General features: G+C 40.7%; 1 protein-coding gene across 2 annotated transcripts in view; it reads left to right on the top strand.

Moving 5' to 3' along the window:
- Nucleotides 1–1,017: 1,017 nt before the first annotated feature.
- Nucleotides 1,018–26,200, top strand: part of NFKB1 (nuclear factor kappa B subunit 1) — a gene marked incomplete at its 5' end in the record, with an annotated part of 130,242 nt that continues 105,059 nt past the window's right edge. The window contains 2 exons of one of the 2 annotated variants that reach the window (XM_081085577.1): nucleotides 1,018–1,052; nucleotides 22,520–22,565. In XM_081085577.1, coding sequence (XP_080941703.1) covers nucleotides 22,527–22,565 — 39 coding nt within the window. Of the gene's footprint in view, nucleotides 1,053–22,519; nucleotides 22,566–26,200 lie in introns of those variants that run through there. The other variant, XM_081085578.1, reaches the window with a different exon arrangement.

The following is a 26,200-nucleotide window of genomic DNA, read 5'->3' as shown; positions in this document are numbered from 1 at the left end:
CAATGCCCTACGAGAGTTCGACGTAAGCCATAACCAGGAGTTAAGACCTCACCAAAACCCAGTAGATGTTCACACTTCCCTGGACAGAAGTCAGATATGATACAGACATTGCAGTGTCGTCTGTGAAGATCTGGGTGCAACTGAGACAATTTAAAGGGAACACGGAGATGCGATTGATGTTTCTACACGGCGTGCCTGGCGCCAGGCCGAGCCAACATCCCCTCCCCAGGGGCCCCGGACCGCCCGACCGCGCCGCGCGCCGCCGCCTCCACGCAGCCCGCAACCCGGGACGACCTGACCCCGCGGGCGCTTCAGGGGGCGTCCCCGTCCGCTCCTGCCCCCGGGGCTCCGGGAGCGCCGCCCGGGACACGGGGCTACGCGGGGCCCCTGGCGTCCCGGCCGCCGTCCGCGCGCTCCCCGGCCTCCTCCCCGCAGCGCCCGGGGGTAGCGGAGCCCAGCTGGGCGCGGGGCCCGGGGCGCAGGGCGCCCCCGAAGCGCGGGCTTTCCCCACCCCCGGCGGCGACCCCACCTCCCGCCCCCGCGGCGTGCGCGCGTGTGTCCGTCCGTCTGTCTGCTCTCTCGACGTCAGTGGGAATTTCCAGCCAGGAAGTGAGAGAGTGAGCAAGAGAGAAAGACAGAGAAGTGCGCCGCGGGCCGGGGCAGGAAGAGGAGGTTTCGCCACCGGAGCGCCGGCGGCGCGCTGACAGCTTCCCCTGCCCGGCCCGGCCTCGCGCCTCTCGCCGCCGCCGCCCTCGGCTCGCGCCCGGCCCCGCTCCGCGCCCCGCGCCGCCCAGGCCAGAGCCGCCGCGGCCGGGAAGGCGGCGCCGCCGCGGCCCGGCCACCGCGCGCCCCGCGCCTCCCTCCGCCCGCGCTGCGACATGGCGCGGCGCTGACCGGCCCCGCGAGACCGCGCGCCGCCGTCTTCCCGGCCCCGAGCCGCCCGCACCCGCCCCCGCTCCGGCCCCGCCGCCGCCGCCTTCCCGGCCCCAGGCCCGCGCCGCCCGGAGGGGAGCCCCAGGCGCGGGGAGGCCGCGCGCCGCCGCGCCACCAGGGTAAGCAGATTCGGGCGAGAGTGGCCCCGCCGGGACCTGCGGCCCGAGTCCCGCCACCTTCCGCCCCGCACCCCACGGCCCCGCGGACTTCCTCGTTCCCGCGCTAACTGCTGGGCAGCACCGTGGGAGGAGGTTGACAGGAGTGGAGAGGCGCTTGGCATGGGCGACCGAGGGCCAGGCTCATCCGGACGCGGCGGGGCGGGCGACCGAGGCCGCGGCTGCCCAGCTGTCCTTTCTCTTCACCTCCCTCCGCCGGGCGGGAGCGGGACCCGGAGGGCAGCTCGCGCAAACTTTTTTTCCAGTTCCCACCCCCACCCCTGCCGGGGGACGGCCTGGGGGTTGGGGTGCGCGGGGGCTCCGAGGAGAGTGGGGATGGTGGTTGGTGCAGTGCTGAACCAGATTTCGCCTAAGGGCGTTCCATGAAATGAAAGCAGAAGTGCAGGCAGTCCCCAGGGCTGGGGAAGCCCTCCCCAGCTCCCCCAAATGGAAAGGGACAGTCTTATTCCTTCGTCTCCTACTTCGAAAAAAAGTCCCCCAATCCCCCCCCCTACACCCCCCCCCCCACACACACACCCAGGACATAATAGATTCATCGAGTATAGGTCCTGTACATTCACTTTCAAAAGAAGGAGGGCTTGATACTGATCCTACAGGGCCTGGCATTTAAGAGGGAAAAGAAATTACCCACTTAGAGTACTTTTTAGAAGCTCTGGTTATGTAAAACCCTTGAGCCACGGGCACCATGTATTGTGCATGACCCCTACCACGAAATGATCGAAACAAAGCCTTGCCTCAATGCACGTTTTCTCGTGGTCTTCAAAAACAAATGCCGGTGGGGATGTTTGCCCTGAGTTATTGGTCTATCCTGAAACCTAAGTGGGACTTACTGATACAGGATCTGACTGTCAAGATTTGAGATGTTTTCATGGACTTGTTAAGTAGGGTTTTTCCACATTGCGGCTTATTAAATAGGTATATTTAACTTAAGGGTTTTGTTAGGAAGCCCATGATCTAAGAAAATGACTGATATTACTGAAACACTTAATAGCTCGGGCATACAAATGTCCTGCTACAAACTGGTGATCTTTGGTAAACACTTAAAAACTTGGGATCCAGATGTTTTCAGTGCTTATTTTTCTAGCAAAATACCTTCATTGAATGTTCTTTAGTACTTTAAGTTGCACTAATGTTTGTTCAGACTTCAAAAAAGGACACTTGGTTAACAGAAAGCCCTTCCTTGCTGTATGTTGTTTTCTTGATTTCAGTATTGTGCTTTCTAGAGGCCAACCCTTTTACTCTTGTATGTGCTCAGTAAATGATGTAAATGATTTAAAGCAAACTAGTTTGGGGGGCTTATGAACTTGAGGAGCCAGGAAATAAAAAGATTTGTGTCTTGGAGCCTTTTGCATTTATTATGTAATTAAATGGGTGAAGTGAGAAAAACAAATGGAATCTCCTGAAATTCTTCATCCCTGTTGATAGGCCTGCAGCTCCTCAATTTGCTCTGGGGCTTGTTTATATAAAATATCTTCCTGGGCCACAGCCCACTGGACAGATGTGAACACCAGGGAAGACTTCTGGTGTGTAGATTGGACCTGTTTGCAAGACTTTTTAAAGAAGAAACGATCATCTGCTTAGGGTTTGGTGGCGATTTGAACATTTTTATTTTGTAATTTCGGTTTTAGCTTATGTTCTGCAGTTGGCATTCACGAGGGTTGTCTAAATGCCCCTGTTTTTCAAGCCCAGTTAGTAAACAGTGGAGTATACATACCAAAATAGTTGTTCCCCTTTGTAAGCACTGCTTTGATCTTTGTACTTCCTTCTTCTACCTCTTCGACAAGAGCCTTTGTGATGACGGAGTTGCAGTTGGTAAAAGCTCAGTTAGTCTGGAATGGGCAGAACTTCAGATTTAGTTGATCCTCATATTTATCTTGTCACATTCCTTGGAACAAATTGAAGCTAGTTTGAGAAACTAATATTTACTCAGGTTGTTTTCACTCCTGCTTTTTGACTTCCAGAGAATGGATGAAGTAAGTTACAGTAAGTTAACTCGACTTTTGGGGACTCTCAAGTTCATAAGCTCATTGTGGTAGACAGGAGGTGTAGATAAGGAATGGGAGGTTGTAGGAATCTGGGACTCTCGTTCAATCAGCAAGACCTTACTTCTTACCTAATTTATGAGAGCCCCCCCCCCCCCTTCAGAAGAGGTGAAAGTTATGGCTTCTGGGGGAAGTGGTTACTTTATAACCTTCAATTAGTTTGAACTTGGGAGAAGAAAGAACAGTGGTTGACATTTTAAAACAATACATTAAAAAAATAATGTCTGAGTTTCCATATGGATTTTTGATAGTCAAATATCATCTTTTTTCTTCGTCAGAGCTTATTGGCAAATGCCCTGTTCTGAGCATAGAGATGACTGCAGTAGGAAGTGTTTCTGGAAATGCAGGTAGTTTAACCAATAGAGTAAATATTGAGATCATGCCCTTCTACAGGTTGGTCATGAATCACATTAGCAGGAGTGGCTCAGAATCAATGGCTACACAGAATTCCTCATTAGTTTACCTTACTTAGTAGGAAAGTTGTATTGTTTGCTTGATTGGTTTTCTGTTTATAATATGAATCCTATAAGGTGGCATGATTATTATATGTTATAAGAAGAGAAGAAAGAAGAGAAGGAAGCATAGAATTTAGTGCTGGAGGGTACTTTTAAGTCTTCTGTGTCTACATGCATGATTAGAGTTAATTGACAACTACTTTCTGGGTGACCAGTAAACCACACAGCCAGTTTACCCTGCTTTCTGGAAGTTAATCTCATTTGCACTATAAATACTGAACTCGGTATAGTGTTCTTAGAGGTGAGCGGATAAATCCTCAGAAGCATATATACCCCTTTGAGCTGACCCTGCCACTCCATAGGAGACCCTGAGGGTTTGAAGAACTAGAGGCATTCAGCCTCAGAGAGGAATGTTTGGATTTGTGGCAGGGTCCTGGCTCCTTGACTGTGCAAGCGTGTGTGTGTGTGTGTGTGTGTGTGTGTGTGTGTGTGTGTGTGTGTAATAAAAAAAAGATTAATAATTGAAACCAGCTAATTTGGTAGAGTTAATAGTTGGAGTACATAACCAAGACATTTATCTTTGTGATAGTTCACTAATGAGTGTCCAGGACCTCACTGTTAGATTTTTTTTAAAGTAGTAGTATTTTTTTTCATAATGAAATTGCTTTATGCCTTTGGTTTCTGCGGTGTTAAAGAAGGTATTCCTGAGTGCATATTAACAAACTACCTTTAATATTTTCAAATGTGATTGATAAACCTACCCTTCAAGATCAGCTAATGGTTTAGAAAATAAATTGTGAAATAAAATCTTATTGCTGCACTATGAATAATTTAAAGCCAACAGCTTTACACAAAGTATGTAATATAAGGTGTGATTTCTTAAAGATTATAAGAATCCTCAAGAGTATAAGTGATGGTTGAAAAGATTTGTTTTATTTAGAGTATTAATAATATATTTTAAACTTTAAAAAGAAATCATTAATCATTCTCTTCTCATATTTTCTGTAGTAATTATTAGATTTAATTATCAGTAAAACAAGTTTTATCTGCTTTAATTTGTTGCCTGCTTTGAAATTAGAATAATGAAATGGGTGGTTTAATTCCCCATTACAAATTGGCTTATTTTCATTTACATTTTACCATGAGGCCAAAAATCTTATAACCAGCTTTATTATGATTCGTACTTTTAACAGATATTAATAAATTTAAACTATCCATAAATTCCATTTCTTTAAATTATGAAACAATTCTGACTGATTGAGCTTTAAAGAAGACTATAAAGAGTCTATATAACTTATTCTTTAAGAGCCCAAATATGAAAAAAATAATAAAAAGGAGAGGAAAAAGAGCTACCTGAGAGAATAAAAATCCTGTAGTTCCAGTTTTAAAAAGATCACATCTATACTGACAAATATCTGACACTGAACATTGTGCTTGTTGGTACACACTGAGCAATCAGTAACTATTTGTTGAATGAAGGAATGACATAAGTTTAGATTTGTTTGTTTAAAAAGGGGCAACTGTTTTCTGCAAGGAACAAGAATTATACCACTTTGCCTTGCCTTCTGAGAAGAAAGAAGCCAAAAACTAGTTCTTACTTCCTAGATATTCTTTTCTTATTTAAAGGACACTTGAAGTTTACTAGAACAAGTAATTTATTCAGAAGTACCCAGGGCCTTCCAAAAGGGAAGCATTTTATTCTGAAAGAGGAGTTTATGAACTGGAAAAAAATGGCTTTTAGTTTCAAAGTTTTAAAGGCACTTATCAAACAAGGTAATAAAGTAATTGAGATGGTAAAAGGTGCTTGTACAAGTTTTTAAAAAAAAGTAACTTTTTGGCTAGGCTAGAATTCCTCTGAGCTCCATTGAAATTGTAGTTTCAATACTAGCATCTCCAGGAAAGGAAACAATGTAACAAGCACTGCGTTGTAATCCCAAGATTGTTAAAGCTATCTAAATTAATCAAAATGTAAACACAAATATGCATTAAAAACTTATCACATATAAACACTGGGGTAGGAGGGGAGTTATTAGCTGGAAACCTCGGGAACTAGCAGAGAGCAAGATTTACTGTACTTTCCACTTTTGTACTTTAATGATTTTGTGACTGTAAAACCGGTGCCTCATCATACCAGTTTTTGGTTTTTTAAGTTATTTCTCAGTTGTAGCATTTTCAGAAAATTGTCCTTGAAACTCTGACTCTATTTATTCTGTGTGGACACAGTGTATGAAATGAAATATACCATCCAGACAAGAACAGAGCACAGTGCCAACACCCTCCATCCTGGTGTCATTGTGCCCCCAGGGAGCGTAAGAACCATTTCATGGAAAACTGCCAACTTCAGTCCACTTTGCATTGCTGCCCACCTCATTCTGGTTCTGACCCTGGCCTCTCTTCCAATCACTGCTAAACCTACAGTCACGTTTAAAAAGTTAATTTTAAAAACTGTTTATAAATACATAGATATATAATGATTTTTGTTGTCAACAAACTGAGGAAGAAACTAAATGTTTACTTACATAACAACTACACTGTAAAGATGTCATTATTAAAAAGTACTTTGAAAGTGAATGACAGCAGTGCTTGTTAAAGCAATAAAATACTCCAAATATTCCGACGGTAGCTTCCCGATGAGAAGAGCCCAGGGAATAATAAATTTTGCTGTGTTATGGTACATAATCAGTGCAGTCGACAGCCTCTGGGTAGCATGAAGAGAAGTGTAAACAAACACCCAAAGTTAGAACATTGTCCTAACCTTTACCATAATAGCCATACATTTTATAGTGGAAAATAAAGCTATTGGATTTTTCTTAGATTTTAGACTTTTGATATATGAGGCTCAAAATATAAAACTGCATAAAGTTAAGCACACCTTTTAATTAACATTTAAAATGTAATTTGATTTCTATACTGAATTTTGTTTGTCAAAATAGCAATTATTTTAAAGTTTTTATTACTGTTTATCATTTGGATTAAATATATTATAGTATATTTCAATATCAGGGCATTGAAATATACTATAATATGTTTATCCTCATTACCTCCAAAAATCCCAATATATATCAAGCATGAAAGTAAAAAGTTAAAAGTTATGACAGACTTCCTTATCAAACTACTTATCTATTGTTTCTGTGCCCAAACCTGCAATCCATTTAAATAGTGAAAATAAATTACTTAATTGTCTTAGAAAATATGCCTTCCAAGACAAGAATATTAGGAATGGAGGGAATGACTATTTTGTAAGTGTTTTAATATGAAATCTTGACTCATGTCTTACTGATATTTGAAGAACTTCCTTGTCTGCCAGTTCTTAGGTATAAGTTTATTTTCCAGGATTTAACCATTTATTGGTGTTTGATCATTAAGACTTGATGTATACACTTGTGTCTTTTTCTTTTAAATGTAGTTAGGTGTGGTGGTGAGGTCAAAGGTAAAGAGTTCCTTACAATTTACGGCATCTAATGTAATGCTGTCTATATAATACAAACACCTGTATGACTTATGCAATTAAAATGAAGATGTGAAAGGGTGGGAAGAGTATGGTTGGCTGTTCATATAGAGGAAATTCAAAGTAGAAAAGAAGAAACATGAAAAAGGTAAAGAATATAAATTAAACATGTATTATAGTTCTTTTGGATTTTAGGAAAGTACTTAAGGGAATACACAAAACCACTGGTTTATTTAAAATTAAAACCGAATATAAAATATCTGGGAAGTAGAAAAGATTAGTTTTCCGAAATGTGCTCACATAATTTCAAGCCAACCAAGACGGTATGGGAAAATACTCTATGTTGGAGATGGATTAAAATGAGCCAAAAATATAGCAAGTCCTGTACTATGTTCTTTTAGTTCATTTATTTTTCATGCTAATATATAGTAACGTATATAAGTTAAGTGTTATGTGTGTGTGTGTGTTTCAAACCTATGAGTCTTGAAAAATTTGGCCAAAACAAAAGATAATGAAAGCACAGATAAAAGTTTAGGGGGAAAGTTCTCTATAAAATTGGATCTTGAACTTTACTATTGACTTGAATGTGAAAAGGAAAATAATATAGAAAGTGAATCAGAATTCAGAGAAAAGGTTAAATTCTGTATATCATGGATGAGAATGGGAGGATCATAATGAAAGAAGCAGAGATTGCCCTTGAAAAAAAAGTTTGTACAGACATTTCACTGTGAATTATCCTATTTTTAATTAATTGAAAACAATGGTCATTTCCCCCACATTCTGAGAACACTTTAGAAGTGGTTAAGCAAACCTCAGAAGACCTGGGAAATTGAAATCAGAATCATGGTATGTGACAACAATTAAGTATACTTCCTTGCTCTCATGCAAATCATAACATTCATTTGAAATAATATCTTTGTTTTCTCTCCATGTGTTTACCCAATTTCCTGTTTTAGACATTTAACTGAATTTAACAACCACACCTTAGAATATTTTAGTATTTCCTAACTATTTTAAAACATTACCTTATTGGTCATTTACCCTGAAGTTCTTTGTCATGATGGGCAGGGAAAGTATTCCTTTTCTCTTGGAAAGTCTATTAGAATAGTCCATGCTGTTTAAAGAGGTAGTTTAATTCTATGTTGAAATAAATGGATGATTGGGGGGGGGGGGGCAGTTGTGCTATGTTTTTTGAAGGAGCCCAGTCATTTAGGGCAAGCCACAGAAAACGATACTTGTATTGCTGAGGCACTTACCTGTCACACACATATCCCCATCAGTATGCCAATATCCAGTTTATCATCCCCACACCAAGGTGGTCCCCCAGCACACTAGGGGATGCAGTCGTTAGCCACTGTGGTCCATTCAGTAGGTTTACCACGCCAGAAATCTGGGAACCTGTTCTTCATGCAGACTCACTTATCTCCTCCAGTCAAGCCCCAAGTTCTATCAACTCATCCGCCTCCCCATCTCCAGAATTCATTTCTTCCTCATTGAATTTCTAGTTCTATTTTTGCACTGTCTCCTAATACATTATCTCCTACTTCTATTCCATCCTTTATTCCAGCATAAGGGTCAAATTTCTAAAGTGCCAAGTCTGATCATGTCAGGATCTTTATATTTCTGAAATGGTTCTTCGTTACCTTCGCAAGCTGATTGCTGCACACCTCACCTCCCACCCTTGCTCCTCGCCCATCCCCCTCCTTCTCATACTATCCACATCAATTTTCAGTTCCTTGTCCACCATGTTTTCTCACTTTGAATGCCTCTGCATACGCGCTTCTTTCTTAGCCATAGTGCTAACTGCACAATCTTCAGGCGTGGTTCAGGCATCACTCTTGCTCTCTCCTCTATTCATTCTCCCTGCCCGACCATTAACGAATTGTGTGCCCCCCATCCATGTTCTCTTGACTTCTTATGCAATCCAGACAGAAAATATGTTCAAGGGCAGGGACTTTGTCTTAGTTCTTATTTGCACAGTCTATTGCTATTTTGTCTATTTACATATTCATTTCAGCAAACTTACTGGGTGCTGTGCAAATAAAAAGTTTAAAAAAAAGGGAGAGTTGGATTAAATGAGTATCTACCTCCAAAAATTGTTTCTTTGATATAATAGTGTTATTTGGAAGATTTCAGATTTTCTTACCATATTGAGGTAGATAGATCAACTTAAGAAAAATGCATGTAAGAAATTACAAAGACAATTTTTGATTACCAGTGTGATAAATATAAGGAACTCTCGGTGCACCAGGCCTCTAGTGTAATATAAGAACTTGACAATACTATGCTTGCATTTGTCTTCTTCCCTTCCAATGTGCTGTTTATTATACATTTTACTTATGTATATCTTATAAACCCCCAAATAGATTGTATTTTTTTTTAATAGCAAACAAGAAAAAAAAAGTGTTATACTCACCTACATATTCATTATCTTTGGCATTTTTCATTCTTTCATGTAGGTCCAAGTTTCTATCTGGTATCATGTCCTTTTAGCATGAAGAACTTTCTTTTTAACCTGTGTTTTAGCAGACCTGCTAATGACGAATTCTCTCAGCTCTTGGTTATTTGACAAATGTTAATTTAACCTTTAATTTTAAAGGACATTTTTTCCAAATATAATATAAAATCGTACACTGATCTTTTTTATTCCTTTCAGCACTTTCATTATTGTTTCCAATGAGAAGTCAGCCATTATAATTATCTTAATTCCCCCTATCCCTTGATGCTTTTAGGATTTTTTTTCTTTAGCATTAGTTTTTAACAGTTTGGCTATAATGGACCAAGCATGGTTTTATTTGTCTTTATCCAACATGGGGATCTTTGAGATTCTTGTATTTGTGGTTTGATTTTAAAAAAATAAAATTTGGAAAATTTCTGATGATTATTTCTTCAGTATTTGTCTCCTCTCTCTTTGTAGGACTCTAATTTGCAGGCCACTTGATATTGTCTCATAGGTCACTGAAGGGGTTTAATTCTTTCTTCCTTTTTTCTCCATGCTTCAGTTTGGATACATTTTATTGGTCATTCTTCAAGTTTATTGATCCTTTATTCTACAGTGTTCAATATGCTGATAAGTGCGCTTCGTGAAATTTCATTTTGGTCTAGAATTTTTCATTGGATCTTTTTATTTTTTAAGAGTTTTAATTTCTCTGCTGAGATTTCCTATCTGTTCATTCATTATGTCCATTTTTTCCTTTACATTCTCAAACTTATTGCTATTAGTAATTTTAAAGTCATTGGGTGTGCCTTGACCAGTGTGGCTCAGTTGATTGGGCGTCATCCCATGTACCAAAAGATTGCTGGTTCAATTCCCAGTCGGGGCACTTGCCTGGGCTGTGGGCTCAGTCCCCAGTAGGGGGTGTGCAGGAGGCAGCCAGTCAATGCTTTGCCCTCATATTTATGTTTCTCTTTCTCCCTCTCCCTTCTTCTCTCCCTAAAAAATAATAAAATATTTTTAAAATAAAGTCATTGGTTGCTAATTTTAGCATTTGGTCACTTTTTGAGTCATATTTTTCTACCTCTCTGCATGTTTTGATTTTTTTTTTATTGTACATTATACAGAATATAGATTTTTGCAGTTTTAAAAAAGTATTGAGTTTTCTTTTTTTAATGTCACCCCAATAAATTCAATAAACATTTCTTAAAAATACATTTTTATTGATTTCGGAGAGGAAAGGAGAGGGAGAGAGAGAAAAACATCAATGATGAGAGAGAATCATTGATTGGCTGCCTCCTGCACACCCCACCCCTGGGGATTCAGCCCACAACCCAGGCATGTGTCCTGCCTGGGAATTGAACCGTGACCTCCTGATTTGTAGGTCAACGCTCAACCACTGAGCCATGCCAGCTGAGTTCAATAAACATTTTTAAACAAAGAATACATAAGCATGTATTCCATTAGCCATCAGTGTGATCTTGAAGCATACTTTGAAGACTATTGGGTTAGATCCCTTCCTAAGGTGATGTGGCTGATACGTTTTGAGTTGGTGTTTTTATCCAGGTCTGACCCTACATCCAGTCTTCCTTTTTGTTTTGATTTTCTATCAAAAACTTGGCACTACAAGGGAAACATTCAGAATCTCTACCTAAATACCTAGTAAAAGAGCCAGCCGTAGAAACCCACACAGTAGGCAGGAGTCATCTCTACTGAAATACAGATTTCTTTGGGTTAATTTGGCATACATGGTTGGTATGGGGGATTAGCACACTAACTTGCTATGGCTTGCAATCTGGTCTCTTTCCTCGGATGCAAGTCTGCTGTATCCTCACACCCAGCCTGATCTGAAGCTCTCAAGTGCTTGATTGTGGGGCATGAGGGCTGACCATCGTGCAGAAGCACATGGGACGGCATGAGACAGACTCATTGCTGACTTTATGGCATTGCATTTGATGCTAGGAAATGGTAGGTCATGGCTCAACTGCCTTCCTGCAATCAGAATTACCACAAACTCTGAGCACTGGCAGAAGTATCTCAAGTTAAAAGCATTTAAATTGCTTTTTATTTTTTTAATACGTATTTTTAATTTCTTTATTGATTAAGTTAATACATATGTGTCCTTATCCCCACATTATCCCCCCCCCCCCACTCATGCCCTCACCTCCCTGTTGTCTGTGTCCATTGGTTAGGCCTATATGCATACATATAAGTCCTTTGATTGATCTCTCCCCTTTACCCCCACCCTCCCCTACCTTCCCTCTGAGGTTTGACGGTCTGATCGATGCTTCTCTGTCTCTAGATCTGTTTTTGTTCATCAGTTTATGTTGTTCATTATATTCCATAAATGAGTGAGATCATGTGATATTTATCTTTCTCTAACTGGCTTATTTCACTTAGCATAATGCTCTCCAGGTCCATCCATGCTGTTGCAAATGGTAAGAACTTTTTTACTGCAGCGTGGTATTCCATTGTGTAGATGTACCACAGTTTTTTTAATCCACTCATCTGCTGATGGGCACTTAGGCTGTTTCTAAATCTTAGCTATGGTGAATTGTGCTGCTATGAACATAGGGGTGCATATATCCTTTCTAATTGGTGTTTCTAGTTTCTTGGGATATATTCCTAGAAGTCGGATCACTGGGTCAAATGGGAGTTCCATTTTTAGTTTTTTGAAGAAACTCTATACTGTTCTCCACAGTGGCTGCACCAGCCTGCATTCCCACCAGCAGTGCATGAGGGTTCTTTTTTCTCCCCATCCTCGCCAGCACTTGTCATTTGTTGATTTGTTGATGATAGCCATTCTGACAGGTGTGAGATGGTACCTCATTGTCATTTTGATTCGCATCTCTAGGATGATTAGTGACTTTGAGCATGTTTTCATATGTCTTCCGGCCTTCTGTATGTCCTCTTTCGAAAAGTATCTATTTAGGTCCGTTGCCCATTTTTTGATTGGGTTGTTTATCTTCCTTTTGTTAAGTTGCATGAGTTCCCTGTAAATGTTGGAGATTAAACCCTTATTGGTGATAATATTGGCAAATATGTTCTCCCAAGCAGTGGGCTTTCTTCTTGTTTTGTTGATGGTTTCTTTTGTTGTGCAGAAGCTTTTTATTTTGATGTAGTCCCATTTATTTATTTTCTCTTTAGTTTCCATTGCCCTAGGAGCAGTATCAGTGAAGAAACTGCTTTGGCACATGTCTGAGATTTTGCTGCCTGTGGATTCCTCTAGTATTTTTATGGTTTCCCGTCTTATATTTAAGTCCTTTATCCATTTTGAGTTTATTTTTGTGTATGGTGTAAGTTGGTGGTCTAGTTTCATTTTTTTTGCATGTATCTGTCCAATTTTCCCAACACCATTTATTGAAGAGGCTGTCTCGACTCCATTGTATATTCTTGCCTCCTTTTTCAAATATTAATTGAGCATAGTGGTTTGGGTCGATTTCTGGGTTCTCTGTTCTATCCTATTGATCTATATGTCTGTTCTTGTGCCAGTACCAGGCAGTTTTGAGAACAGTGGCTTTGTAATACAGCTTGATATCTGGTATTGAGATCCCTCCTACTTTGTTCTTCTTTCTCAGGATCGCTGCATCTATTCGGGGTCTTTTTTTATTCCAGGTGAATTTTTGGAAAGTTCACTCTAGATCTGTAAAATATGCCATTGGTATTTTAATGGGGAGTGCAATGAATCTGTAGATTACTTTGAGTAGTATGGACATTTTGATGATGTTGATTCTACCAATCCATGGACATGGTATGTTCTTTCATCTGTTTATGTCTTCCTCTATCTCTTTTTTCAGTGTCCTGTAGTTTTCCGCGTGCAGGTCTTTTATCTCCTTAGTTAAGTTTATTCCTAGGTATCTTAATTTTTTTGGTGCGATGGTAAATGTGATTGCTTTTTGAATCTCTCTTTCTATAAGTTCATTATTTGAGTTTTCTTGTAACAAGCAAAAACATTGCTGGTGAATCACCTGGTTTTATTGAAATGGATTTAGAGTGCCCCTTATTATAGGGTATATCCCTTAATCCCATTGCATGGTCCTTCTGGAATCACAACTGAATGCTCAGGCTGTTCATTGATGTCTCTTCACCTTGGATAATTGGAACTTCAGTGTCTCTCAGAAGTTCCAGGAACTTCTGGAATTTTTATTCAGCTCTTAGATCCCAAGAATCTGTTTTCTAGTAGGCTTTGCAGAGTCTTGTCCTAAACAAGCATGGCTTAATATTTGGCTAAGGACTAGAGGTTTCCCCCTGCAAATTTCTAAGCCTCTTTTTCTATGTGAACCCCACCTTTCTGATACTCTGCCTGGTGAGATTGTTTCTCTCTTGGTGCTCTACTTCCTTGTGTCATGGTTTGGAACATGCTGTCAATCAAAAGTGGATTTGGAGCTCACCTCAAGTGTTTCCATTCTCTTATGGTGTTCAGCCCTATGCTGTTTTTGTCCTCTGTCGTAGATTATTGCTTCAATTATTTTGTATAGTTTTACGGTTGAGTATGCTAAAAGGCAAGTTCATTAACTGTTACTCTGTCATGACTAAAACCAGAAGTTCACATTTTGACAAATATGAAATTGTAGTATTTCTTGTTATTAATGCAATATTAATTAAAAAGTACTTAATGTTGCCTTGGCTGGATTGCTCAGTTGGTTAGAGCACTGTCCCAATACGACAAGGTTGTGGGCTTAATCTCTAATTAGGTCACATACAAGAAGCAACCAGTGAATGCATAAATAAGTGGAACAACAAATCAGTGTGTCTCTCTCTCTTCCTCTCTAAAATAAATTTAAAACAATTTAAAAAATAAAATTAATCAAGCAACAACTTTTTAAAAAGTACTTAATGTTTACTGATTTGGAAATACAAAAAAAGAAACCATCATGTCTACTCCTAGACATTTATATACACTTAAGAAGATGTAAATATAGAGATAAAGTTAAATTTCTGTAAAACGGTATCTTGTCAACTGTAAAATCACCAGTATACTTAAATGTGATAGCCCTTATGTGGACTACAGAGCTATAGGTTACAGGGGAAATATAGGGTTCTTGGCAGAGGTCGGATTTGAGCAGAGGCTTGAGGAACCAGTAGTATTTAAGTAGGAAATTTGGCATTTCAGAATGTAGGACATACTTTCAACAAATATACAAGATGGAAATGACCAAGGTATTTTTGAATAACCAGTCTGCTTATAGTAGAGGGTTTGGTTAGTATATAATTATAGTAGATGCTTATTATATGATTTAATATAGTAATTAATATGCTGAGTGGTTTTGGGCTTTTGATTATCTTGTAAGTAATATGGCAATTAAAATAATTCTAAGGAAAAAGTAACACCACAGTAAGGGAGAACGGTAGGGAGGTTATTTTTGTCATTCAGAGGTGAGACAATGTAGGTTTAAGTAGGATGAAACACTGGAAGTGTGCCTGCCTCTTGAATTTTTTGGAATAGTCTGAGAAGGATTGGCTTTAGTTCTTCTTTGAATGTTCGGTAAAACTCCCCTGTGAAGCCATTTGGTCCAGGGCTTTTGTTTGCTGGAAGCTTTTTGATTACTGTTTCAATTTCATCAGTAGTTATCGGCCTATTCAGGTTTTTTTATTCTTTCTGATTGAGTTTTGGATACTTGTATTTTTCTAGGAATGTGTCCATTTCGTTGAGGTTGTCCAGTTTTTTGGAGTAGAGTTGTTCGTAGTATTTTTGTTTTAAAATCCTTTGTATATCAATAGGGTCAGTTATTACTTCACCTCTTTCATTTCTGATATTGTTTATTTGGGTCCTCTCTCTTTGTTTCTTGGTGAGCCTGGCAAGAGGTTCATCAATCTTGTTTATCCTTTCAAAGAACCAGCTCTTGGTTTCATTGATCTTTTGTATTGTATTTTTTGGCCTCTATGTCGTTTATTTCTGCTCTAATCTTTATTATTTCCTTCCTTCTGGATACTGTGGGCTTTTGGAAAAATCCAGTTGCTCTCTTTCTAATTCTTTAAGTTGCAAGGTTAGATAATTTATTACCTGTTTTTCTTGTTTTTTTGAGGTAGGCCTGTAAAGCTATGAACTTCCCTCTCAGGACTGCTTTCATTGTGTCCCATAGATTTTGGATTATTGTGTGTTCATAGTCATTTGTTTCCAAGATGCTTTTTATTTCTTCTTTGATCTCTCTGGTAACCCAGTCATTATTTAATAGCATGTTATTTAGACTCCAAGTGTTTGATTTTTTTTCATTGTTTTTTATTGTAGTTGATTTCTAGTTTTATGCCATTGTGATCTGAGAAGATGCTTATTATGATTTCTATCCTCTTGAATTTGAAGAGACTTTGTCTGTGTCCTAATTTGTGGCCTGTCTTTGAAAATGTCCCATGTGCACTGGAGAAGAATGTATCTTTGTACATTCTGTAGCTTTGGGGTGAAATATTCTGAAGATGTCAATTAAGTCTATCTGATCTAGTGAGTCATTTAGGATTGCTGTTTCTTTGCTGATTTTTTGTTTAGAGGATTTATCCAGTGGTGTCAATGGGGTATTAAAGTCCCCTACTATGATTGTATTGCTATCGATCTCTCCCTTGATATCTTCCAGAAGTTGTTTTATGTATTTGGGTGCTCCTGTATTGGGTGCATATCTGTTTACCACAGTTATATCTTCTTGTTGAATTGCTCCCTTTAGTATTATGTAGTGGCCTTCCTTATCTCTTGTTATGGCCTTTACTTTGAGGTCTATTTTGTCAGATATAAGTATCATAACCCCAGCTTTTTTCTCGGTTCCATTTGCCTGAAACATTTTTTTCCATCCCTTCACTCTCAGTCTGTGTGAATCCTTGGTTCTGAGGTGGGTCTCTTGCAGACAGCAAATATATGGGTCATGTTTTCTTATCCATTCAGCTACCATATGTCTTTTGATTGGTGCATTTAATCCATTTACATTTAATGTTATTATTGGTAAGTACTTGTTTGTTGTCATTTTTATTCTTAATGTTTGTGTTTCTTCTTACCTTTCTGTTTCTTCTTTTTATAGCAGTCCCTTTAGCATTTCTTGCATTGCTGGCTTGGTAGTAATAAGCTCTCTTAGCCCTTTTTTGTCTGTGAAGCTACTGATTCCACCTTTAATTTTGAACAATAGCCTTGCTGGGTATAGTATCCTTGGATTCATTGCCTTGCTTTGTATCACTTTGTATATTTCATTTCATTCCCTTTTGGGTTGGTGTGTTTCTGTTGAAAAATCAGTTGATATTCTAATAGGAGCTCCCTTGTAAGTAATTTTCTGTCTCTCTCCAGCAGCCTTTAAGATTCTTACTTTGTCGTTGGTGTTTGCCGATTTAATTATGATGTGTCTTGGTTCATCTTGTTTGGGGCTCTATGTGCTTCTTGGACTTGCATAGTATTTTTCTTGCCAATATGAAGGAAGTTTTCTGTCAATATTTCTTCAAACAGGTTTTCTATTCCTTGCTTCTCTTCCTCTCCTTCCGGTACCCCTATTATGCAAATATTGCTTCGTTTTGTGTTGTCCCAAAGCTCCCTTAGGCTCTCCTCTTGCTTTTTAAATCTTCTTTCCAGTTGCTGTGTCTGTGTGTTTTTTCCTACCTTGTCTTCTAATTCGCTGATGCAGTCCTCAGCCTCTTGTAGTCTACTGTTTAAGCCTTCCATTGTGTTCTTTATTGCAACTATGTCATTCTTCATCTCCTCTTGGTTCCTTTTCATGTTGGTGATATTCTCATTCAGCTCCTTATAATCCTCATTGAGTTGTGTGTATTTGTCATTGAGTTGTGTGTATTTGTCATCTAGCTGTTTGAGCATCCTCATAACCATTAGTCTGAATTCTTTCTCTGATATGTTGCTAGCCTCAGTTTCATTTACCTCCCTTTCTGGTGATTCCTATTTTTCTTTCTTTTGTGGATTGCTTTTTTGCCTTCCCATGTTTTGCTGTAATGTTTTAATTGTAGATCCAATTGTTTTGCTACCCAGGTTCTTTTGGGGATGGTGCTACTGGTGTGATCTCTCAGGTCTCCTGGGCTTGGTAATCTAGCATAGCTCCCTACTTGAGCTATTTGGGTTCTCTTGATGTAGGCCTGTAAGCTGGAAATGTGCAACTGCAGTGTCTAGAAGTCAGCAGCAGCCGTGGAGGGAGGGTGTCCCAATTTTTGCTGACTTACGCCCTTGGTTGAAGTCACACATGCCCAGCGGGGACTCACAGTGGCATGGAAAAGCATACGACTGTAGTGTCCAGAGTTTTGCAGCTGTGAGGTGGGCAGACTCAGTTTTTGCTGCTGCACCTGTGGTGGATAGGTGCGCGCTCACAGTGGCAGCTCACAGGGGCACCAGGGGTGTGTTTGCCAGCGTAGAATACTGAAGCGCTCTGAAGGGCCCTGGCACGTAATTGAGGTGTCTGTGGGCAGGTATCCAGGGTGAGTGAATTCAGAATTTCTACTGCCAAGGGAGTGCATCCCTGTTTGTCCAAGATCGCACCTAGTGGGGGCTCACAGTGGCTCCCCAGCACCCTGTGGATAGATGGGCTCTGGGTGCCTGCTCCTTGGAAATGCAGGACTGTGGTGGTGAGTTTGCTGGCGCAGAGCTCTGACGCACTCTGAGGGGTCCTGGCGCTAAAGATGCGTAGCTGGGTTGTCTGTGGGAAGGAAGGGAATTCAGAATTTCTACTGTGGGGCAGTGAGCCGTTGTCTGTTCAAAATCACACCCAGCAGGGGTTCACAGCAGCATCCAAAAGCTGCCTATGGAGTGGTGTGCCCTGGAAGTCTGCGCACTGGAAACGCGGGTGTTGAAATGGCTGGAATGTGATGCCCTGGAGGTCTGCCACTGGGGAAGGGGGAGCTGCACTTACTGCTGTGGAAGCGATGCACCTTTGGAGGTGGAAGTCCCAGGGTCCGTGGGCCTATGGGTGAGGCAGCAAGATTTTGGCTGGAGTGGCTGCTGGGTCGCGGGCAGTGTCCCAGGCTTGTCTGGGTGGTGGTCCTGATGAGTTCCTAGAAGAGGCCACTCTCCCCTTCAAGATGGCATGGGCTCTGTGCCCAAGTCCCACAGTCCGGGGAGTGCCCGCCGGTTACAAGGATGAAAGTGCCTCCAACTCTATCCTTAATGGTCCAACCCTGTGGCCTTGGTCTTGCTGCCTCCACTAAGACTTCCTTCTGCTGGCCTTAGATGTCAGACGTGGGGTTGTCACATATGTGCAAAAAATGACTCATTAGGCATTGCACATAGAACTCACCCCATGTTCAGAGCTTAGTTATAACATGCTGCTTCTCACCTGGGAAATACAAGCAAGTCACGGGAGAAGATGTTTTATTTGTTGCCAGGCAGCTACATTTTCTATTTTTCTTTCCATGGTGTGAAAATTTTTCTTCAAACCTCACCGTTGGGGAGGGAGATGCAGAGTTCAGCAGTGTCTTCTCAGCAGTCAGCCCAGTACCTCCCTTTCCGTTTCAAGGTCCTTCCTCAAAAGCACAGAACTGAGCAAAGGAAAAGTGAGAGGAAAGTCTGGGGAGCAGGGGGGCAGAAGGGGCTTTCCCTGGCCTTTCCTAGCCCTTCATTTCCAAGGGCTTGTTGTAAGCTCAAATTTTTGAAATAAAACCTGCTTTTGTAATTAATGCAAATACTACTCAGTGATTCATCCTTTCCAAATAAGTCTTGGTTTCTTTTGACATTTAGTTTTGAATTATGAATTAACATTGACATCACCCTAGGATTGCTGTTACCTCAGCTCTTCACAGTGAACTTAAACTCTCTTACAAATTATGTAAAAGTTTAGGTTTAACCATCACCCAAGTATCTTTGGGGCTGCTGTTGGGCTTTTAAAACTGTGATCTTTTGGCACACATTTGTGCATGGGGAGTTTGTTGGAGGGAGGATTGAATTTCATTGGGCATTTTGTCCAGTGCCTACAATTTAGGTTCATTAAGGTTTTAACTACAGTTGTGATCATGATGATAGCCCTGCATCAGTTCTAATAAGGTAGATTTAGTTGAGGTTTTTTTTTTTTTTTTTTAATTAGGGTGAGGGTTGCTTCATATTGAATCCATGCATTCCAAGGCCAGGAAACCATCCACACGTTTAAAACTATAAATATACTGAATGTAGTAGAGGTACTGAACGTGTCCTGTCAGTTTTACAAGTCAACAGTCTTACCCCTACTTTTGAAGACTGTGGGCTAAGATTGTTTGAGAGGATTCAAGTGATCAGCCCAGATTAATAGAAAGCCTAGAGACAAAAGAAATAAAGGGTTTTAATATTATTTTTGGAAATGGGCTCCTGTGGTGTTCTAAAAATAAGGATTTTTCATATGGAATGTTGTAACTGGTATTGCTACTGTGTCGTAATACTGTTTTCCTTGTATTCTTTATATAACTGAAAATTATGCTGATGATTCTTTAATATAGTTATGTACTGAATGCATTTAAAAATCCAAGTTTACAAAAAGAATTATGATGTAGATGATGTGTTCTTTGAATAAACATTGATTAGCTCAAATGCCTCGTTAAAAAAAAAAAAAAAAAAAAGAAAACACACACACACACACACAAAAAAACATTGATTAGCTCACTAACATTCTGAGTTCTTCTCAAAAGTCCAACCCATCAAAGTCTCTGATTTTGCAGATGAAGAAACAGACCACAGTGAGTTTAGTTGTATATCCAGTCACCCCCTCAGCAATGGCTACACTCTTGAATTTTGAATGACTTAATTCCTCTCTATTGTGTTAAGTCAGTTCCCCCCCCTTTTGACTGCTTGTCTAATTGAGTACAGCTGTTTGTACACTTCAAGCAGTAACTTGTTTTAGACAAATACTTTCTTGCAAATCTGCATGGCCTTCTTGTTCTCTGGGGCTGAGAGCTTCCCTTCCCCGGGTGGTGAAGTTGGACCCATCCTGTGCCCCACAAGGCACCCTCTCGAGGCTCCCCTCTCACCAGTCACACAGGGCCCTGGCCGAAATCTAGAGGATTTCATTGCATGTTAGGGTCTTCTTTGGATGGTTTTTGTCCTTATTGAAGTATTGGGCGATGTATTCATGAGGGTGAGGGCTAAACTGTTTTAACAAGTAGATGCATCAGTACACTAGGTTCAAGAACAAAGTAGTTTCCCTCTCCCATCACCCGTGGTATTAGCCGCCTGCCATTCATTGTCGCCTGTGTGGTAGGAGCTCTGTCTTCTCCGCGTCTAGGTTTTAGCCAACGGCAAAGAAAAAAAAACAAAAACATGGAGGAATGATGTTAAGCCCAGACCTGGCAGTGCCACACAGTAGTTCTGACATCCCCCTGGTGAGCATGCCATCAGACGGCCATCCCTGACTCCCAGGAAGTGTGGGGCCCGCTCCAGCTGAGCAGTCACACTTCCAGCTGCAGCTCTGCGCTGCGGAAAAGGAGAGAACAGATTCTGGCAGGCAGCTACCATTTCCAGCCCAGTCTCAAGTACCCTTGAGTGCATTATACACTTCATTTGTGGGGTAGGGGAAACTTTGCACCAAGGAATTAATATTTGCTTTCAGCCTGTGATATTTTTACCTTTTAATTTTTCATGTACTACATCTAAAATTTGAGCTTAGTAAATTTAAATAAAATTAACCTATACAAGGCAATTTCTTAAGGAAATAAATCCGGTATGATATATGACGATAGGTACTGTTTTTATCTGGCAATCTGCTTCTTTGGTTTTCTCAGGGCCTCTGGATAGTAGAAGATTGCTAGGCTTGCAATGTATCAATATCTGGTTGCAGTTGATTAAGTTGGAGAATATAGCCTTGATAATAAGGGCTTGTATTTATATGTCTTCCTTTTGAAGTTTTAATATTACAGTGTTCTTATACAGTAGTCCCCTCTCATCCAGGGGGGATTCGTTCCAAGACCCCTAGTAAGTGCCTGAAACCAAAGATAGTGCCAAACCCTCAATATTAGATATTTCCTATACATACATACATATGGTAAAGTTTAATGAATAAATATTGCCCAGTAAGAAATTAACAACAATAACTAATAACATCATAGAAAAAGTAAGACAATAAATTGTAACAATAGTTATGTGAGTGTCTCTATCTCTCAAAATATCCTATTGGGCTGTCCTCGCCTTTTAACTTAAAGGAAGTACTTTATGGCTTCTTTTTGGCATATCCGAATTGCCAGCATCACTACTTGCACTTTGGGCCATTATTAAGTAAGATAAGAGTCACTTGAACGCAAGCACTGTGATACTGTGACAGTCAATCTGACCCCAAAATGGCTACGAGGTGACTAGCAGGTGGGTGGGGTGTACAGCGTGGAGACACTGGACTGGGGGATGATTCACACCCCGGGTGGGACGGAGTGGATGGCAGGCGGTTTCATTGTGCTATTCAGAAAGGCACACATTTTAAAGCTCGTGAATTGTTTATTTGGGGAATTTTCCATTTAACATTTTTAACGGCGGGTAACTGGAACTGCGTAAAGTGAACTGTGGATAAGGGGACTACTGCACCGTTTTGACAATGGCAGGAAATGTTTGCCGCAGTGGGACGCACTGGCGGACAGCACAGCACAGCACAGCACACTGTAGCAGCCTCCCCTGGTGCCCTGATGCACTGACCATGCCCTTTTCTCAGCAGGGTGACTGCCCCTTATCTTCTCCACTGGAGCAGCATACACTAATACAGAAGGCATGGAGGCAGCCCTAACACCATCACAGAGTTCATGCAGGGTTAGCAAATAACCTCCGCGAAGAGCTAAGACTAAATCGTTGATGTCTACATGGTGGCAAAAAGAAATGGCCTCTAAGAATCCAAATAGGATTTTTATATGGAAGATGAAGATTAGTTATGCCAAACTCCAGAACACTGTTCTGAGCCTGGCAAAGGGTTTTTGGAGTATACATAAATGCTGAGTCCTGGATGAAGCGATTTTTCTGCTGTTAGATTTAGGTCCCGAAGAACTACACTGTGTCCTCCTCCTCAAGTCTTTGAAAAAGGATTATATTTGGTCTTCCTGTCATAATATAGTTTACTTCTGCATGGTGGAATTGTTAAGGTTCATTTCAGGCTTACGGTTTGCTTTTGTTTTGCTTTGCTATACAGCTCCAGAATGGCAGAAGAGGATCCATATTTGGGAGGGCATGAACAAGTAGGTATTATAATATCATCTCACTGCTCATTTTTTATAAATATATTCATATTTAAAAATATACAGAAGTAACAATAGTAACAATTAGGCAAACTCTAAAATTGGTAAAACTCTCCTTTAAATTGTTTTTGCAGTTTCCCTCTCCCTCCATGGAAGGTCAGGGAGGATATGTCTTTAAATGAGTCACTTAAACCCCGTTGTCACACACAACTGCTGCATAAAAACTATGTATGCTACAGGGCAAATAATAACTACCGTATTAGTGTCCTGGGGCTGCGGTAACAAATGACCACAAACCAGGTGGCTTAAAGCAACAGAAATGTATTCTCGGACATTTCTGGGAAGCTACAAGCCTAAAGTCAAGATGATGACAGGGTTGGTTACTTCCAGAAGTTCTGAAGGAGAATCTGCTCATTCCCCCCCCCCCCCCCGCCCCCGCGAGCCCCTGGTAGTGGCCAGCAATCCTGACATTCCTTAGCTTGTAACTGTATCACTCCAGCACATGGCTGCCTTCCCCGTGTATCTCTCATTTCTCTGTATCCAAATTTCCCTTCCTTTTCTCTCTTTTTATTTTAAAATATATTTTTATTGATTTCAGAGAGGGAGAGAGAGAGAGAGAAGCATCAATGATGAGAGAGAATCATTGATCGTTTGCTTCCTGCACGCCCTCCTCTGGGGATCAAGCCTGCAACCTGGGCATGTGCCCTTGGTCAGAATCAAACCCAGGACCCTTCAGTCTTCAGGATGATGCTCTATCCACTGAGCCAAACTGTCTAGGGCCCTTCCTTTTCTCTTATAAAGGCACCAGTCATTGGATTTAGGGCCCACTCTTTAGTATGACTAGATCTCAACTTGATTACAATCTGCAAAGGCGCTACTTCCAAGTAAAGTCACAGGTACAAGGGGAACACACAGTATTTATTCAAAACTCATCAAATGAGAAGGCAGGCTGGTGTAGTGAAAAGATCTCTTGGACTTAGAAGTTGAAGGTCTCTGTGTAAGTGTTGGCTGCTACTAATGAGCCCTTAAAACTTGATAAATAAGCCCTGGCTGGTGTTGCTCAATGGTTAAGAGCGTTGGCCAGTGCACCAAAGGGTCATGGGTTTGATTCCCAGTCAAGGGTACATACCGTGGTGTGGGTTTGCTCCCCACCCCTGGTCAGGGCCCTTGTGGAAGGCAACCAGTCAATGTGTCTCTCTCTCATTGATGTTTCTCTCCCTCTCTCTCTCCTCCCTCACTCCCTCCCTTCCGTTCTCTCGGAAAAGCAATGGGGAAAATATCCTTAGGTTAGGATTAACAAAGAAAAGTAAAAACAAAAACAAAAAACCTCGAGGAATCATTTAGCACCCTCTGATCCTCACTTTTCTCCTTTGCAAAATAGGAATGCTAACCCCACATTAGCAGGGGTGTTAAAAGACTTAATGGCAGAGACTGCGCTTTGGGAGCATAAAACTTCATTATATCAGCAATTATGAAGAGATGCCAGTGTCCTTTTTTTCTCTTTCTCCTAGTTTTTTACTTGAAAAATTTGAAGCCCATAGAAGTGTTGAATAGTCTATCAAATCTTTGTTGATTATATTAATAACTTTATTTATGTATATCTTTTAAATATTTATATCTACATTTCATAGACGTTAAATGAACCGTTTGAAAGCAATTTCGGACTCTAGGGTAATTACAATGGCAACATTAAAGTTTTAATGTAATGATTTTAAGAATTACCTAAACTACAGAGGTTTATTCATTCATCAAGTTATTTATTCAGGCATTCCTAGGTAGCAGAACATAAGCTAAGGAGGTGGTACAAAAATAAGTGATGCATAGACCCTGACTTCAGCAGCTGTGATTCCACCAGGAGAGACAGTGACATAAATAGCTTCCTGTGGTGATAAATACTGTAATCGTCTGCGCAGAGTGGGACAGAAGTGTTGAGAGGGCTCACTGTGCTGCCTCGTGCACTTTCCCAATGAAGTCCAGGTAAGCTGAGGTTCACTTGGAAGATGTAGTTAGCTAGGCTAGACACCGAGAGGGAACATGGCCACCGGGCTCCCTGGGCCAGGATTCGTAATCATTTCACACCTAATATTTAGTGGCAACCACCTGAAAAGTGGATTTCCCAAATTTACACACGCAAACAATCAGTCAGAAAAATAAAACCAAAAGTGAAATACTTTCAACGAGTCTAGGATTGCTTTTTAAAAATATATGTGTTTTGATTTCAGAGAGGAAAGAAGAGGGAGAGATAGACACATCAATGATGAGTGAGAATCATTGATCAGCTGCCTCCTGCATGCCCCCCACAGGGGACTGAGCCCGCAACCCGGGCATGTGTCCTGACCAGAATGTAACTGTGATCTCCTGGTTCATAGGTCTACGCTCAACCACTGAGCCACTCCAGCTGGGCTAGTTTTTGCTTTTAAAATAAAATAGACCTACCTAGCATTCATTTCTCTTGGTAATGTTCTGGTTGATTTAGAAAGAACAAGTATGCAGTGGTTTTCCCATAAGATGCCCCTTTTGAACTTTATTGTAAAAACGGTGACAGAGGATAAATCCAGGTACTACACTTTGCTTGTTTACAGCATGAAAGACATTTGACTACTCATATTATCAAAAACCGGTGTTTTACCTTTCATTTTTAATATGCCGTCTCTAACAATTAAAGGCAAAGTCTAACCAGCATTAGAGTTGTTTCTTCTTGGTTTTAGACCATCCTGTTTACATGCAGGAAATCTTATCAACAAGAGATAGTCCTTTATGCCACACAAGAGTAAAATCTGCTGAAAACATTCATTTCGAAAGTTTGTCTTATGTGGGCATTTTTGTGATCATCAGCAACAGGGGTGGGGCATGTTCTGATATATCAAATTTTGAGGGGAAAGTTCCTTGAAATTTGGTTTTTTTCCCCTTGTCTCAAACTTGCTGGCGTAGATTTCCTGAAGTTTCCTTGTCCTCAGTGAGATAGCCTCCATGCTGTAGCGTATCCTGGAATTTGCACTCCACCTCTGACCTAATCCACACAGCAAGCTGCTGCCCATCACAGCTGCTCCCTTCTTGGAGGTGGAGTGTGTCTCTCCCCTCGGAAGGGTGTGTTTGCCCTGCACCTCATTACCTAGCCGCCTGCAGGACCATCGGACAGACTTTTTTCTGCTTGGTCATCTTTTCTGCTGATACTCTGCAAGTTGGGGCCTGCTTTTACAATAGCATGTTTTTTTATTCTTGTATTTCCTTTCCAGCAAATGATGAAAAGATAGATGAACTTGACTCTTAAGCAGTGAAGTGAAGCACATTTATTATTCTTCAATTGGAAATTTGCATACCTCACAACTGAATATGAAGTGTCCTTTATTTAAACACTATTTGTGACTCTTTATTTAACATCTAGGTTCAAGAACCTAGTAATAAAAAAAGGAGTAAATTGTAATTCTGGTGTGGTTTTTGTTGTTGTTGTTTCAAATACCAGCTCGAGCACACTTACTACAACTAGCATATCATAAAAAGTGAAATATGGTTGGTTTCTATGTTGTCCACAGACATTTCAAACAGATGACTGACTTGGGTTGAAATAGTACCAAACTAGAAATATGAATTTAAAGTCTTGAATGAACTAAGTGGAAAGGAAAATTTTTTCTTGG

Source organism: Myotis nattereri, assembly GCF_964212035.1.
Source record: "Myotis nattereri genome assembly, chromosome: 1".
Lineage (NCBI taxonomy): Eukaryota > Metazoa > Chordata > Mammalia > Chiroptera > Vespertilionidae > Myotis > Myotis nattereri.
The sequence above is the reverse complement of the archived record's forward strand: the minus strand, read 5'-3'. Positions and strand labels throughout refer to the sequence as shown.